This window comes from Silurus meridionalis, chromosome 12, assembly GCF_014805685.1.
Source record: "Silurus meridionalis isolate SWU-2019-XX chromosome 12, ASM1480568v1, whole genome shotgun sequence".
Lineage (NCBI taxonomy): Eukaryota > Metazoa > Chordata > Actinopteri > Siluriformes > Siluridae > Silurus > Silurus meridionalis.
Window position 1 is genome coordinate 24,083,036 of NC_060895.1, and position 18,367 is coordinate 24,101,402.

General features: G+C 36.6%; 1 protein-coding gene across 1 annotated transcript in view; it reads left to right on the top strand.

The window, feature by feature from the left end:
- Positions 1-6,602: 6,602 nt before the first annotated feature.
- The window catches only part of zgc:153372 (uncharacterized protein LOC767695 homolog), an 11,852-nt gene continuing 87 nt past the window's right edge, over positions 6,603-18,367 (top strand). The window contains 12 exon segments of the mRNA XM_046863619.1: positions 6,603-6,695; positions 10,074-10,142; positions 10,502-10,629; positions 12,517-12,667; positions 12,925-13,061; positions 14,483-14,552; positions 14,643-14,688; positions 14,691-14,723; positions 15,111-15,242; positions 16,057-16,199; positions 17,035-17,157; positions 18,134-18,367. The exon segment at positions 18,134-18,367 is cut by the window's right edge and continues 87 nt beyond it. Coding sequence (XP_046719575.1) covers positions 10,113-10,142; positions 10,502-10,629; positions 12,517-12,667; positions 12,925-13,061; positions 14,483-14,552; positions 14,643-14,688; positions 14,691-14,723; positions 15,111-15,242; positions 16,057-16,199; positions 17,035-17,157; positions 18,134-18,223 — 1,083 coding nt within the window. The 5' untranslated portion in view covers positions 6,603-6,695; positions 10,074-10,112 and the 3' untranslated portion in view covers positions 18,224-18,367.

The window sequence follows — 18,367 nt, forward strand, 5'->3', positions numbered from 1 at the left end:
TGGGTTACTTGTGTTCCCTTTGCTGGTGAAGTTTGTGTAAGTGAACACAGATTTAGCGCAAAGACTCGACTCGTGCATGTAAAATCTGGTTTCTCTGAACGTGTTGGTCAAATACAAAAATCCTCACAATCCTTCATTATGGTATTGATACTTAACTGAATTCAGTCACACGGGTGTTAGTGAAGGTGCTGATGTAGGTGAGGGTGTGGAGGTCTGGGGTGCAGTCAGCATTCACATTCATCTCAAAGGTGTTCAATAGGGTTTCGGCTCCATAGCAGGAGATCATCCACGTACAGTACTTCCAACCTATTTAAAGCATATCTGGACTTTTGAGCAGCTATGGAGTTAAGGGCCTTGCTCAGGGGCCCAGGTGGCTGGGGTTTGAATTCATGACCTTCTGATCCAAAATCCAAAGCCTTAACCACTACACTACCACTTCCACCATCATCTAGTTCAAGTGAAGGGAACTAAACTTTTGTCCTAAAGGTTTGAGGAAGAAGCTGGAAAACATCAGGTGTCCCAATACTTTTGCTCCTATAGTGCTTCTTCTCCTTCTAAATCATCAGTCGTATTTAAGGGAAGTTCAGCTCAAGCTCAGTGATTAAGACTTCAGATCAGAAGTTCAAATCCCATCTCCACACTCAGCTGCCACTGCTGGGCCCTTTAACAAGGCCCTCAACCCCTCAAGTCATAACGGCGTCTGTTAAATGTCATACATTTATTTCTGGTCAGAATTAAAAGATCACATATAATCCGGGTCATGAATATTCCACGTTTGATCAAAAAGACGTGAAGGCCTTGAAAGGCACCTCGTGACCCGGTTTCCGCGAGTGACGCGTATTATATCACGTTAGATGTGCTTCAGCGAGGGTCCGGACTTACACCGTGATGGAGAGCAGGGTAAAGAAGCGAAAGAGAACAGAATTTTCCTCTTTTTTCTGTGTGAATGATCTTTTCATCCGTTCGTGGAAGTGTGTGTACGGTGAGTTCGAGCCCAAAGGAGCTGAAACGCTTCCAACAGGCATTGTTCTGGCATTGAATGGGAAATAACCGACCTTGAATGTGTCGCTGTTGCTTGCTTTTAACTCGGCAGTTCTGCAGAGTTCAAAGGAGAACAGAGGTTAAATAAGACCTTAGAGCGTGTGTGTGTGTGTGTGTGTGTGTGTGTGTGTGTGTCAGAGAGAGCTGAACAGTGCGGTTTTGTTTGCTGAGCAGAAGGCTTTCTGTGTCTCACTCACCCACACACACACACACACACACACACACACACACACACACACACACACACACACACACACAAAACCCTCCTTCAGATTCCATTTTATTTGATCTTCCAACAATTACGCTTTCCTTAAACTTCTGGCAACCTTTAGTCAGAGCGCGAACCCTTCGGCAGCGTACAGTACTTGTTTGTGAGGCTTGAACTGACAGTAACCTCTGACTTTCTTTGATTATAGAAACAAAAAAAGGGAACAGAAATTAAACAACCCGGACTGAGCATGTGACCGAGGTGAAGCTCTCAGATCTTCACAACTGTTTGCTTTGTCTGAAAAGAGAGAATTTAAGATTAAAATAAAACCCCACTGAAAAACATTTGAGCTTTGAAGTGTGGACCTGCAGTGGGAAAGAAAGAAAGAAAGAAAGAAAGAAAGAAAGAAAGAAAGAAAGAAAGAAAGAAAGAAAGAAAGAAAGAAAGAAAGAAAGAAAGAAAGGAAGGAAGGAAGGAAGGAAGGAAGGAAGGAAGGAAGGACAAAAGGAAAGAAAGAAAGAAAGAAAGAAAGAAAGAAAGAAAGAAAGAAAGAAAGAAAGAAAGAAAGAAAGAAAGAATAGTAGGACTGAAGGACAAAAGAAAGAAAGAAAGAAAGAAAGAAAGAAAGAAAGAAAGAAAGAAAGAAAGAAAGAAAGAAAGAAAGAAAGAATAGTAGGACTGAAAGGAAGAAAGAAAGAAAGAAAGAATAGTAGGACAGAAAGAAAGAAAGAAAGAAAGAAAGAAAGAAAGAAAGAAAGAAGAAAGAAAGAAAGAAAGAATAGTAGGACAGAAAGGAAGAAAGAAAGAAAGAAAGAAAGAAAGAAAGAAAGAAAGAAAGAAAGAAAGAAAGAATAGTAGGACAGAAAGAAAGAAAGAAAGAAAGAAAGAAAGAAAGAAAGAAAGAAAGAAAGAAAGAAGAGCTACAAGAAGAAAAGAACACAAGTAGTTTCAGTGAAAAATAAATTAAAATAATGAATAAATAAACTGATAAATATACAAAAACAGAGGGAAGAAAGAAAAAGAATGGAAGAATAGAAGCATTTTACAAACAAACCAACAAACAAGACAGGAATCTCCATCTAGTGATGAAGACCTCAGTCGAGTTTTCAGCTGAACGTTTGGAGAAACTACGTTTTAGGATGCTGAAAGTGTGGACAGCTGTTCTTCAGGCTAAACATCTGGACATTTATAGATTTGTTTGATTAAAGGAAATTTCATGTTTTTTGTTGTTGTATGAAACAAACAATGAAACGAATCTGCTGGTGTCGTTTCGCTCATTTCGGATGATTATATATTTTTTCTCTGAGTGAGAAGTGAGCGCTTGTATTTGATCTTTCCGGGTGTATAAACAGGGAATCTCCTGTGTGAGGAACAGTACGGGAGGAAACCTCACACTCCACACAGACGGGAAAGAAGTCAGACTCCAGACGTCCTTAAAGATGAGAGAAGTCCATTGTTTTGACACTGAACCAGGACACCGAGGACACCGGTGTGGTCACAGCTGAATGGATGAAGAAATGTCAAGCGGAACCATGGGCAAAGTTTTCCAGCAAAACACACACACACACACACACACACACACACACACACACACACACAATGCATTTATCAATGTGAAGCAGACCTAATGCTCATTCTACAGTGTAAGAACTTTGCCAAGACCTTCTCTCTACTAACCTTATTGCGTTTCATTGTGCGTCTTATTCGGACTCCAGGACAGGGGTGTGTGTGTGTGTGTGTGTGTGTGTGTTTTTGTGAGTCTGACTCACACATGGCTCATTTAACGGTTACACACTCTGATACATTAGGAAATTCCCAATATAGTCCCAAAACTACCTGGACTGCAGACAACAGGAAATAGAATACATCTACTTTACTACTGAGGTCTATAGGATACAGTATACACACACACACACACACACACACACACACACACACACACACACACACACGCATGTCCTCACACTACCTCCTCATCCTCAGAGCAGTCATCAATCCCTTCTTTCTTTCTTTCTTTCTTTCTTTCTTTCTTTCTTTCTTTCTTTCTTTCTTTCTTTCTTTTATGCATTTTTTTACTGCATGGATTCGTCTGCTTGTTTTGTTTTGCTTTCCGTAAAATCTCGATTGTATTCTTTCTTTTTTTTTTCTTCCTTCTGTTTTTATCTTCTGTATTTATCTTCTGTTTTTATCTTTTTCCTCCTACCTCTTGTTTCTTTCGTGTTCATTTTTGGTTCTTTCTTTCTCTTAAACGTCATTAAGTTTGAGGTGGAAGTGGTTTGAGGCTTAAAAAAAAAGTAAGCACACTTTACATTTTTTGAAGGAACAGTGTGGTTGTTCCAAATATTTTAGCGAACCAACCACAGATCTTCTGTAGGTCTTCTGTAGGCTCCTCAAATCCTTCTGTCTCCTTATGTAATCCCAGACAAACTAAATGATGTTGAGATCAGGACTGTGAAGGACAGAACTATCACTTCCAGGACTCCTTGTTCTTCTCTACACAGAAGATAGCTCTTAATGACGTTGGCTGGATGTTTGTTCTGCTGCAGAATAAATATGGAGCTAATCAGACGCATCCCTGATGGTACTGCATGATGGAGAAGAATCAGCCTGTATTTCTGAGCATTCGGGAACCATTAATCCTGACCACAAATCCAACTCCATTTGCAGAAATGCAGCTCCAAACATGAAGGAAACCTCAAACATCCTCCTGCTACAGACAAATATTTCAGATTTGGACTCCAGAGCACCTGCTGACATGTTTCTGCACCACAGTTCCTCTGATTCATGCACAGTTGAGTCATTTAGTGTAACTTTTACACACGTTTTATTCTTTATTGTGCTTTTTTAATAAAAATAAAATGAAGTACCTTCACAGAAACCACATCTCAAACTACAGACGGTTTCTGTGTGACGTCTTATATGTCTTATATTCATCATCATCATCATCATCATCATCATCATCATTAAAACAACACAAATAAAGCACAATATGTGTGTCTTCATTTCTCCAGCACAGTCCCAGAGACTTGTAGAATCCATGACACTGGACATTAAGAGTACTGGGTTTCCCTGTCCCTCGTCTGTGGTTTATTAATAAATAGCACCACCGTGTGTTAGAGTCAAGAACTACAGTATAAGTAAAATGTTTTCTGGAGGAGTCTATGATCCCAATTTCCAGCAGGTGAGGACCCTGACCCTACCCTGAATACTGCTTACTGTACCCTGAATACTGACTACTTTACCCTGAATACTGACTACTTTACCCTGAATACTGAATACTTTACCCTGAATACTGAATACTTTACCCTGAATATTGTACCCTGAATACTGCACAATGTACACTGTACACTGAATACTAAATATTGTACCCTGATTACTAAATACTGCACCCTGAATACCGAATACTGTAACTTTAAATACTGCATACTGTACCCTGAATACTAAATACTGTAAACTTAAATACTGTAAACTGTTCCCTAGATACTAAATACTGTAACCCTGAATACTATACTCTGAATACTGTACCCTGAATACTGCATATTGTACCCTGAATACTAAATACTGTAACCCTGAATACTGCATACTGTACCTTGAATACTGGATACTGTACCCTGAATACTAAATACTGTAAACCTGAATACTGTCTACTGAAAACTGTAGTCTGAATACTAAACAATGTACCCTGAATACTCTACAATTTAACCTGAATACTAAATACTGTACCCTGAAAACAGTTTTCTAAATACTGTACCCTAAATACTGAATACTAAATACTGTAAACCTGTATACTGAAAACTGTAGTCTGAATACTAAACAATGTACCCTGAATACTCTACAATTTACCCTAAATACTAAATACTGTACCCTAAATACAGTTTTCTAAATACTGTACCCTAAATACTAAATAATATTTACTGTATACTGTACACTTAATAATGAATACTAAATACTAAGTACTGTATCCTGAATACTAATTAGTCTATACTATACACTAAATACTGAATAATGTATACTGTTCCCTTAATACTGTATACAGAATATTGAATAGTGTATACTGAATAATGTATACTACAAAATGAATAGTGTATACTGAATAATGTAAACTACACAATAAATTCTGTATACTGAATAATGTATACTACACAATGAATTCTGTATACTGAATAATGTATACTACACACTGAGTAGTGTATACTGAATAATGTATACTACACACTAAATAGTGTATACTGAATAATGTATACTACACACTAAATAGTGTATACTGAATAATGTATACTACACAATGAATAGTGTATACTGAATAATGTATACTACACACTCAATAGTGTATACTGAATAATGTATACTAACCAATGAATACTCTATACTGAATAATGCATACTACACAATAAATAGTGTATACTGAATAATGTATACTACACAATAAATAGTGTATACTGAATAATGTATACTACACAATGAATAGTGTATACTGAATGATGCATACTACACAATGAATAGTGTATACTGAATAATGTATACTACACAATAAATAGTGTATACTGAATAATGTATACTACACACTTAATAGTGTTTACTGAATAATGTATACTACACACTGAATACTGTATACTAAAATTGTATACTACACAATAAATAGTGTATACTGAATAATGTATACTACACAATGAATAGTGTATACTAAATAATGTATACTACACAATGAATAGTGTATACTAAATAATGTATACTACACAATAAATAGTGTATACTGAATAATGTATACTACAATGAATAGTGTATACTGAATAATGTATACTACACAATGAATAGTGTATACTGAATAATGCATACTACACAATGAATAGTGTATACTGAATAATGCATACTACACAATAAATAGTGTATACTGAATAATGTATACTACACACTTAATAGTGTATACTGAATAATGTATACTACACACTGAATAGTGTATACTGAATAATGTATACTACACACTGAGTAGTGTATACTGAATAATGTATACTACACACTAAATAGTGTATACTGAATAATGTATACTACACAATGAATAGTGTATACTAAATAATGTATACTACACAATAAATAGTGTATACTGAATAATGCATACTACACAATGAATAGTATATACTGAATAATGTATACTACACAATAAATACTGTTTACAGTATTCACTGTATACTTAGCATTAATGTTAGTATAGTTGTTATGATAATAGACTTTTAGACTATTAGTATAGTTAGTATTATGTGTTATTATTACTATGATTATTAGTTGTATTTCATGTTTTTATAAATAATGATGTGTTATTGGGGGTTTTATTTTGAAACATATGCTGCATGCTGGCAGACGTCACGCGCGCATAAAGGCTATAGCAGGATCAGGTTTCAGTCTCTTCCAGCCAGAACACTGTAGATAAGAGAAAAGCAGAAGAAAGGAGGTATGCAGAGTTATTTATTCGGTTACACTGTTCACATATCAAACGCTTTTAATGCTTTGTTTCATGTTTAATCGGTTGCATGTGGAGTTATAAGTGGCTGATGCATAATGTGTTTAGAGATGTTTTCTCATACATGCATGACATTTCAGATTCATGTGATTTAGGTGAATGTAAAACTTTCTGGTGTGTAGATATTGTACATTTTGCATGTGTATTTTTATTTTGGAAATTAAATTATTGAATTATTCTTTTATATTATTATTATTATTATTATTATTATTATTATTATTATTATTATTATCATCATATATGTAAAGCAATGGCATTAGAGAGATGTTCATGCATGCCTGTTTATATATTTCAACACACAGGCATTAATAATAAATAAGCCTCAGCAGAATCCAGTTGGCTGTGGACCTTTTTTAACATCTCAAATAAAACTTTACTTTGCAGTAGAACAACCAGGACAAACTTGGTGCCGTGACCCACGGTGACCAATTGTCGGACAGTTTGCTGCATCAACACAAATTAATTTTCATTGGAATTCTTGTGTTCTGATAAAGTAAATAATTTCACCAGTGGTATTAAATTGTTAGTGTACGTATGTAGCTTATTAGTGTACTTTACTGAAGTGTTTCAATTTGGGGAAACTTTTACTTTAGTACAATTCAAATATTTGACTTTTTACTCGACTACATTTTGTGAAATCAGTCGTTTGTTTTTAATTATGAGGATAAAAACGTAACTGAAACACGCAGCGAGTCACCAATCAGGATCGAGCGCACGCTCTGTTTTACACGTGTTCTGATCGGCGCTCGGTGCATCTACTGATCATCGACATACAGTTCAGCATCAGTTCAACATCAAGCAGAACATTTAGAGAGGAATAAATGATGAAGAAACTCCAGACTCGAACTTGACACAACACACGTGACCTCATTTACACCAAGTTGTAGAAAAGAAGGTTTTGTGTTCATGATGATTGTAATAGAAATCAATCAGTGTTTGAGTCATTAATATCATTCTATTAATAGATCAGTGTGCTGAGAGTCACATTCGAGTCTTTTCACATCAACTGAGCTGATTAAGTATCTTGAGATAAAAATGATATTAGAACATTAGAGCCATAATAAATCATAATACTTTGGATACTTAAGTACATTTGAAGGCAAAAACGTTTGTACTTTTAACCAAGTGAAAGTTTAAAGGGACATGTTTAGTCTTATTCTCTACTTTAAGTACATGGTTTGTGTATTTATAGACGATGGGGGGTGGAGTTTAATTTGGAAAGTGAACTTGTCTAATTAGTTATATGTTCAGAAGGTGTTTGTTTCCAAGAAAAAGAAGAGTCAAATATCAGTCATTGATGATAGCAGCTCCTCCTCACCGTAGAGGAGATAGTACAGATCTCCTGGAATGGGGGAACTCATGAGGGTATTCTTAAACAAACTAACAAAGACTTTATGGAAATTTGGAAGCGTGATGGTTCAATAACACCTACTAATGATTTTGTATTTTCCGTCCTGAAGCAGCATTTTGGTGATTCCAGAAGTTCAACTCAACTCAAACTTTGTCATTCTTCCACATACACAATATACAAAAGAAAAAAATGTCTTTACTATGGACCAAAGTGCCTAGACAATGAACAGTAAGAGTAAACATTAGACATGAATAAAGAGTAAACATTAACTCTTATGAAGTTGAAATGTAAGTAATGTAGTGTAAAGTGTGAGTCCACAGTCGAAGGTGACCGTGTGCAAGTGTGTAAAAAGTCGCTGAGTAGCGGTGCAAAGTTTAAAGAGGGGGTGGATGAACTTTGAACGACAGAAACAAGTATAAGCGATGGCCTTCAATCGAAACTGTCCCGATAAACAACTGAACATGAAAGAATCATGGACTGCCTCTGAGTTTCAGGAGCAACTTATTGAGCTAAACGGACATTAGAATTTGACAAGTCAAAATGTGTAGCAATTTATCACAACAGTCTCTGAACTTGGAGCTCCTACGACTCTTGTACCCTGTGCTAAATCTGAACAAGTCACAGTTGTAGCTGATGATAACACATTGGACAAAGCAAAACAGCAGCCAGACTCAGGAAAGCTTTAATGGTTCAGTTGGGTGGTGAACAAATAGCGTTCATTAAATGGTAATAGTCTGAGGGAATTTGGGCATCATTACCAGCTAGGGCGTCATTTGGAAGAAACAGCTCAACACAACGATGATGCTTGTTGTGGAACCGGCGAGAGGCGAGGGCTCTTCACGATGGCAGCTGGAACAGTGTTCAATCCTACCTAACTTCTTTTTTAAGGCTAAACCTGTTTCTTTGAGATTAGCAGACGGGACATGATTAGAGATCGACCAAAAGACAAAAAAACAACATGTAGTGTCAGTGATACGCCTCTAGAGGTCGCTCTCATAATGACAGTGGATCTTCTCAGCTCCTCCAGCAACAGACACAAGCCAGAAAAATGGACCAATCGGTATAGACCAATTAATCAGTTGACCTTTAGTGCATAAAAGTCTGACAGTGACTTCAGCTTCAAGAACTCTATAAAGGTTGAATTGTTGTGAGAATTGTGAGAAAATTGCACACCACCAATAACATCCATGGGTAATGGACAATCGGAAAGGTTTAATTGTACTGTTGGTGATATGTTTGCTACCTCTATGGTCTAAATCCAAGCATCTCCAGATTTCAATTATGTTAAAAATAGATTTAGATTGTAAATGTTTAATATAACTGTACAAGAAATTAGACCAATGAGACCATTTCTTCCAGTTTTCGTGATGGTTGGTTGAACACCTTGGTCTCCTGTGGATGTCTCTTTTGAGAATTCCATGTTGGAAGACGCTGTTGTGTTGTTGGTTAATGCAGTGTTAATGAGGTTTGTACTTTGTATTCAAAACCTCAGATCAACTGTTTTTGGCTTCTCTCTAACATGTGCTGAGGTCTGGTGCATCTTTGAACCAACGTTCAATATGAGTCAAATACTCAAATACTGTTCAAATCAGATACTCAAAGACTTTTACTCAAGTCATATTGGATTTGGTAAATTAGAACTTGTAATAAAGGAAGTTTTACAATAAGGTATATATACCTTTACTCAAGTAGGATTAACAGGTTACTAATTTACTCTTTACACCTTGGGGTGGGGTGGGGTGGGGGGTTATAGTGTAGTTCAAAAAGGACAATGTGATATAAATCTCAAACTGGTTTGTTTTTAATTGAAGGAACACCTACAAATTAAAAGAACAATCTAAAAAAAAGTCCATGAACTGAGTCTACTTTTACAGCAAAAAAACAAACAAAAAAAGAATTGAGTGTTGAATTTTTTTAACACAATTCTTTTTTTGTTTGTTTTTTTGTTGATATTTCAGGTTATTTTTAGGAGTGCTGAGTTAGTGCCCGGCTCCAACATGGCATCTCCACTCCATGACCAAGTGAAGGTGAGTTCAGTCTTACTGATCCTTTAATCTGACCGATTCAAAATAGGCACTGACGAGTGTTTATATTTTGTTTTTTCCTATCTTTGTACCTTGTTATAGCTGAGTGTAGAGGTCGGCACCGATAGTTGATTGCTAGAACTGAAATCCATACTGATAGTTTTTCCTGGTCGCGTTATACTGTACAAAAGTGGCCTCTAGAGGCGAATCGCAGACTTTTTTTTTTTTTTATTCTGTATCAATTTAAAAAACTAATTAATTTCTAAAAACAAAAAAAAAGTCGGTTATCGACAAGTACGTTCCAAACTAGCGATCGGTCAAACTGTAGTTGAGCATGTTGTGTTATTGTGTGTCGTTTGTAGAGTTATTACAGCTCTCTGGAGTCTACAGCTGCTTTACAGACGAGCGCAGCATGTTCGGCTTTATCTCGGCCACTGTCTCCGGGCATACAGCAGGCCCTTACACTCATCCACCCAGAGGTTAGCAAACGGTGAGAAGCTCTTGAGTACCATGGAGCCCCTGCAACACCTAGAGAACTTGATAGATGTAGACCAAAACCTATGCCATAGCTTTACTTCTGCTGAGTTGCTGACAATCAGAACCAGGATTCTGGCATTAGCAGAGTGTTCTCTTTGTTGAAAGAGGTGAAAAACCTTTTGATCTACAGTCCAAATGCACTGGAGATTCTTGGTCAATGGTATAAACTTGGGCATCCTTTACAGACTTATCAACAATGTTGTATCCATGAGAAAGTTCTACCAGTTTGTGGTGCTCACATCTCAATGAGGTGCTTTCATGAAGAGTGCAAATGTGTCCAGAATTATGCCTGAAATAATCCGACTTGTTTGGTTTATAATATTTATAATTTATTAACTGAAAATTAATCATTTATAACTAAATTGATTAGGTTGTGTTTTTTTAATAACTGACTTAATCAGACCTGTGCCATAATTACAGCTGAGTAGATCAGACCTGTTTCTTGCTTAATAACTGATCAGACTAATTTTATAATTTATAACTGAATTGATCAGATCTGTATCCAGAGTCATAAATTAAGAGATCTGACCTGTTTTCTGTTTAATAATTGATCAGACTAGTTTGAATTTATAAGTGAATTTATCAGAATCTTTTTATATAATTGAATTAATTAGACCTCTGCCCAAAATTACAAGTGGAAAGATCGGACATGTTTTTGATTTGTAACAGATTAGGCAGTGTTTTCTACTTCATAAATAATATTATTAGTCAGTTTTTTGAATTGATCAGACCCATGTCCATAATCAAGCTGAAAAAAATCTGACCTCTTTCTTGCTTTGTGACTGAACTGATTAGACTTTGTTTTGCATTTATGATTGAACTGATCAGACACTGATCAGACCTTTGTCTGAAATTATAATTGAAATGATCAGACTTGTTTTTCATACTTTTTATTCATTTACAGTTACATGCTTCCCTACGGTCTAGTCGAATCTAATCTAAACCTGATCAGACCCCTTTTATAACTAAATTGCTCAGAAAGTTGTATTTTTTTATTTATAATTAAATTGATCAGACTTGCTTCTGATTCATAACTTAATTGATCAGACCTGTGTCCAGAATTATAAATTAGGAGATTGGACCTGTTTCTTGATTAGTAATTGATCAGTCTATATTTTATTATAATTATTTAATTTATAACTGAATTGAATATACTGTGTTTATTGTATGTAAATGAATTGATCAGCGCTCTGTCCAGAATTATGCCTGAAATGATCAGACATGTTGTCTAATGTATAATTAGACTGTTTATTTGAAATAAGTGAATGAGTCAGACCAGAAAAGATGGGACCTGATTCTTGCTTTGTAACTTAGCTATACAGATTTGGTCAGATTCTTTTGGAACTGATCAGACAGTGATCAGACCTGTGTCTGAAATTATAATTGAAGTGATCAGACTTATTTCTAATTGTACTTTTTAATCATTTATAGTGATGTTTCCCTGGAGTCTAATCTAATGATAAACTGATTTTTTCAATCAAAATTAAATTGATCAGACTTGCTCACTAATTCATAACTGAATTGATCAGAACAGTGTCCAGCATCATACAAGATCGGACCTGTTTCTTGCTTTGTAACTGATCAGACAGTGTTTTCTTTCTTCTGTTTAGAACATATGATCAGGCACTGAAGAATTATACCTGTTTCTTGATCAGTAACAAAACTAATTAGAACTGGATTTGTATTTACAACTGAACTGATCAGATAATGATCAGACCTGTGTCTAAAATTTCGAATGATGTGATCAGACTTGTTTCTCATCATACTTTTTATTCATTTAAACTTACACGATATGGTTTTCTTTCTTCCTGTGTAACCTGATGATTTCGCACGGTTGTAGGTTCTTTGGTTGTGGTCTGGTGGCTCCAGAGAAGCTAAAAGGATGTTCGGTTCTGGATTTAGGGAGCGGATCGGGTAGGGACTGTTACGTCCTCAGCAGACTGGTGGGAGAAGATGGCCACGTCACTGGTATTGATATGACTGAGGATCTGGTAATTGTATAAATTGAAATAAATTGAATTTATGGCATTTGCTAATAAATACAATGCAGTATAAAATACAGCAGAGTGTAAAAAGGTTTGTTCTGTCCATTATTTTTGGATGAAATAAAAAATCTGGGTTTCATTCAGAAAGCAATCCCAGAAGACCAAAATGTGAAAAATGTTATGCTCACATATTCAAAGACATTTGGATGGGGAAGGTCAGGTGTCCCAATACTTTTGCCGATATTGTGATTTTCTCCCTCCAGATACAAGCTTCAAGAAAATATGTGAAATACCACCAGGAGCGTTTTGGATTTGCCGAGCCGAACACCGAGTTTGTTCACGGATACATGGAGAAGCTCAGTGATGCTGGGATAGGGGACGACTCTCTGGATGTTGTCGTGTATGTAACCCGAGTCATTAAATGAACTTCAAACGTGATTTTTGTTCAGATTTCTAATGAGGTCTAGAAGAAAGCTAGAAGAATGTGTGGAGCTGATTTGACTCAGACCCATCAGACCCATGTCCTGATTTATAACTGAAGCACTCAGACCATATTTTTGCTTTGATATGTGTTGAATCATATAACTATAGGGGGAGTGGTAGATCTTCAGCCCCTGCTACTGCCACTAATGGGCCCTTAAGCAAGGCACTTAACCCCCCTCTGCTCCAGGGCTGCTGCATCATGGCTGACCCTGTGCTTCCTGGCAGTCTGGGACACACTTATACTTGGTATTCCTATATTTTTAGAAAAAAAACTAAATAATTTTGTACACGTTCTATCAATTTATAGTTTCATGTTGTTTTCATAGTTTTATCTAATGCAATACTAAATCTGACAAACAGATAAAAATATTTGCAGACATACAAAACAAACAATAGAAACAAAATACAAACCAAAAATGAGCAAAAACAAAAGAACCATGTAGACAAACATGAGACAGCGAGTGCTGCAGGAGGCTGAGGCTCCATACACGAGCGCTAATCACGGTGACAAGGAGCCAGTGTGAGAAATCAGTGACGGGACAAACAAGGAAGAGCACTGGCTCTTGGGAACTGTAGTCCCGAGCCTCAATCCTGGCACAGGTCTGTTTTTGTATTTTTATTACTAAATTGATTAGACGTTTATTTTTTATATAAAAAAAAATAAATTATCAGACCTGTTTAGAATTTAATAACTTGAGTTGATCAGACTTGTGGACAGAAATATAACTAAATTGAGAACTAAATTGATTGGACCTATGTTTAAAATTATAACGGAATCGTTCGAATTTGTGTCTAGAATTATAATCGAATTGATCAGACCGGTGTTTAGAAATATAACTAAAAGGATTGGACCTGTGTTTAGGATTATACCTGAATTGATAACTGAATTGATTGGATATTTTTCCTAAACTGTATCTGAACTGATCGGACCTTTGTCAAGAATTATAACATAATTGATCAGGCATGTGTTTAGAATTATAGCTAAATTGACCTGTGTCTAAAAATGTAACTGAATTGATTTTTATGTGTCTAGAATTGTAACCGAGTTGATCGGATACGTGTCTAGAATTACAACTAGATTGATCATACCTGGGACTAGAATTATAAATAAATTAATCAGACTTGTGTCTAGAATTATAAATTAATTAATCAGATCTGTTTCTAGAATTATAATCAAACTGATCAGTCCTGTGTCTAGAATTAAATATTATTAGAAATTATTGGACCTGTTTTTTTGGGGTTTTTGCTTTGTAACTGATCAGATCAATTTTCTCATTCATCTCCAAATTGATCGGACGTGTTTTCTGATCTGGATTGAAACACTTTCTCTGTGCGCAGGTCAAACTGTGTGATTTGTCTTTGTCCAGACAAGAGGGCTGTTCTCAGTGAGGCCTACAGAGTTCTCAAGGTAAAGGATTTCCTCCTCAAAATTCTGACTTTTTCGTTTAGTTTTTTGTGATTTATGATTGTATTTATTTTATTTCTCTTTATTCTATAGATCGGGGGGGAGCTTTACTTCAGTGATATTTATGCAAACGAGGTCGTCCTGAGTCCTTCAAACTGGACCCAGTGCTCTGGGGTAGGACTGAACCTTCTCCTCTCAGTCCAACAGATGGTTTACTTTGGTTTCTCTTGTACTGTGCACAGGTTCAACACCATCACGTTTTATTCTCATTTCCTTTATTGCCTCATTGTTATTAAATATTATAAGGATAATATATTCTGTATGCAGAACAATAAAAGAATAGGAAATATGCTGTTGGCCTTCCTAACCAGAATATGACCAAATTGACAAGGCATTTTGTTTTTCTCTGAACTTTTCATATGAGGTGTCAAAAGCTTGGGATCCCACTGATTCTGGAAATGTTCTACCACTAGCACTTTCCCTCACATTCCATTCGTTTTTTTCTCATTAAAAATGTTTGGAAGATGCTGTGGATGTGTACTGAAATCTTTTCTACTGCAGGTGAAGGAATGGGTGGTGCCCTCTACTGGCATGACTTCATCTCCATCATGAAGGAGTTGGGCTTTAGTACGCCTCGTCTGGTTGCAGCGAGTCGTATTGATGTGCACAATCCAGAGCTTCAGACGAAAGCGGGTCAGTCCAGTGATTGTTTTCTTCAAACTACCCAGAAAGTTTTTATATAGTGTATAGACAAATATATTGGGACGCCTGACCTTTCCAGCCATATGTGGTTCTTCTTAAAAATTGGAGACACACAATTGTATAGTGTTTTTCGATGTGGTAGCATGAAGTTTCTCCAGAACCCTGGTACATTAAACCATAGTACTTTGGATAATTAAGTACATTTGAGGGCAAATACTTTTGTACTTTTACTCAAGTATAAGTATATATATATATATATATATATATATATGAAAACAGAATATATAGTTTTTATTACACTCCAATAGATGGCAGCACAAAGCTGCACTCACAGTCACGGGGGGCACCAACCTTCCGAAGTCAGTGTGTTAAAAGACATCCTTACCACGTCTGCAATTCTGAGCACATTCGCACCCCGTCACCGAGCTCTCCTCACACAAGAGGTTTACTTCGGACCCATCCTACTCGCCAGATTTGGTCCTGCAGACTTTGCCCTCTTCCCACAGATGAAGATGCAGTTCAAAGGTCGCCGTTTTGACACCATTGCGGAGGAGTGGCATGAACGCTGGGAGCACCATATTGCTGTGTCAGGGGACTATTATGAAGATGATAGTGTGTAAATGTAGATAAATAAAGTGCTTTTTGATACCATATCGCACATGGATGTGAGTGGAAGCAACCCTATTATTAAACACCTTCGCCATGACCCCATACCTTCTCCCCTTACCTACATCAGTTATAGTGTAACTATCGATATAGTTCTGGGTATTCAGAGTTGAGTTACACGCATATCTTTTTGTTACAGGTAAAATTAAATATGCCTCAGGGACTTATCGGGCTTTTAAATTGCCCCAACAATCAATCCGAAACAAAGCTCTGGTGACATACAAAGGGACGGTTCCAGACTGTGCTGAGGGTTTTGACCTTGATGCCTCGAACTCCTTTAAGGTATTTGATTCTTCTACCTAATTTTAATGTCAATCCTCACTCCAAGGTTGAACACCACATCGATAGTGCATGCTTTTTTTGGATTGAATGCTGGTTTAGTGTTAATTACATGACAAACTTTCTGAATAAATATGTAAGAACAGTACAGGAAGTGACAGGGAGCAGATCCCTGTGGCCACTTCATTGGCAAAAATCCTCGTTAAGGACAGTGAAGACAATGCGTGGAAAAAATGTCTATCACTGAAGTCCTGTATATGTATAATAATAATAATAATTAACAATAGTAATAATGACCTTTATATTAAAACCTACAGTACACTATCCATTATCAGCAAAAATCACTACCGTTAGTTTTTCCGGGTTGCTGGAGCAGCTGAGAATGTTCTCTGTTATTATACAGTATGAGAGCGACCTCTAGAGGCCAATCACCGATCCACGTGCTGTATTGTTCAAGTGTCATTTTTATTCATTTTGTATGCAAGTTTTTATTTATTTTTAGAGTTTTGTTTCAGTTTGAATGCGTCTTTTACTTTCTTCAATATTTATCAATATGATAATATATCAATATTTAATACATTGACCAAATATTTATGATTCAGTACCGTTTTTATTTTTCGTAATAAAGCTCAGTACTATTTTAAATGGAGTTTTATGTTTGTTTGTTTGTCTTTATTCAGGATATCTGATAATTAATTAAAAATTATTGGCAAGGACCTAGCTATCGGCATCGGTAACATCCGCCGTCGGTCAACTTCTAGTTACATTACAGAGCCATATGACGGATAAACCATAGCCACAGGAGCTCACGATGCTCCTCTGTTCCTGTGTCATGCAGGTAAATGTGTGTGTAGAGGTGGATGCAGAGATGGCAGCGATCCTGCAGTACACACGTTTCTCACCGGACTTCCTCTTGCAGATGACAGAGAAGCCCGACCCTAAACTCAGCTCCGTTCAGCAGGTACGACACACATCCAGTTCTTCATGAGCAGACTGGGTCATAAATTTATTACTCATCTCCACCTGTGTGTGGTTGTGCTTCTATCCTGAGGGTGCTGCTTGATATCTGCTCCATGTGGTTCTTTCTTAAACTGTTACCTCAGAGTTGTAGGCACACAATTGTTCTTGATCTCAGAGACTCAAACCTGTTCCAGCAGGACAATGCCCCTGTGCACAAAGTCAGCTCCATGAAGATTTGTTTTAAATGAGTTGGAAGTATTTGGAAGATCTCCTGCAATAAAGCTCCAACCCTTACCTACAGCAGTACCTGACACCTTTGTGGTTTAATTAATCTCCACAGAAATCTAGTGGAACATCTTTCCAGAGGGGTGGAGCACATAAAGACAAAATGTGAAATGAGATGTTCAAAAAGCACAGAATCTTATGGTCAGGTGTCCACAAACGTTTGTTTGTATTGTGTGTGTCGTGGGAATTCTTGAGAAAATAGGACTTTCTCAGTGGATTTTACTGGTTTTCTGGAAACTTCTTGTTCCTGCTCAGAAGTACCTCATTAATCAATGCTATAGTGAAAATCAGCTGTTATATTACAACACAGTTATATTCAGATTGAATAACAATGCTACACTCTTTGCCATGTCGGATTGTAGATCTGAGCTGTTACATTTAAAGCTTGACCCATTTATCAACTAAACCAGAACGGGTCATTGATTGCTGGAACTATTGGTTATTGGCAAAAATCATTACAGATAGTTTTTCCGGGTTGCTGAAGCAGCTGAGAATGTCCTCTGTCATTATACAATACGAGGGCGACCTCTAGAGGCTCACTGTTCTGTCTCAAAGATCGAAACTTCTTTCTGTGCAAAAGTAACTCATTAGTGAATGCGTTATTGAAAATCAGCTGTTATATACAGCATAGTAATATTCAGATTTCAATGAATTGGGATGAAATAACAACGATACGCTGTACCTTTTTTCAGTACTGCAACTTGAGTCCATTCCTGCTGGCAGATCGACTAGGATCCTATGTGAAACAGTGTTCGAAGATCAACACTGGAAGCTCTGAGTGAATGAGGGACGACTCTCGGTGCGATTAAAAGCTTTACGTTTAACAAAACTCATCTCGAGAGGAACCAGACCTCATCCACAAATGTTCATTCATTATAGTTTCATCATTGTTGTGGTTAAAGCTTGATAGTTGTATGTAAATGTTT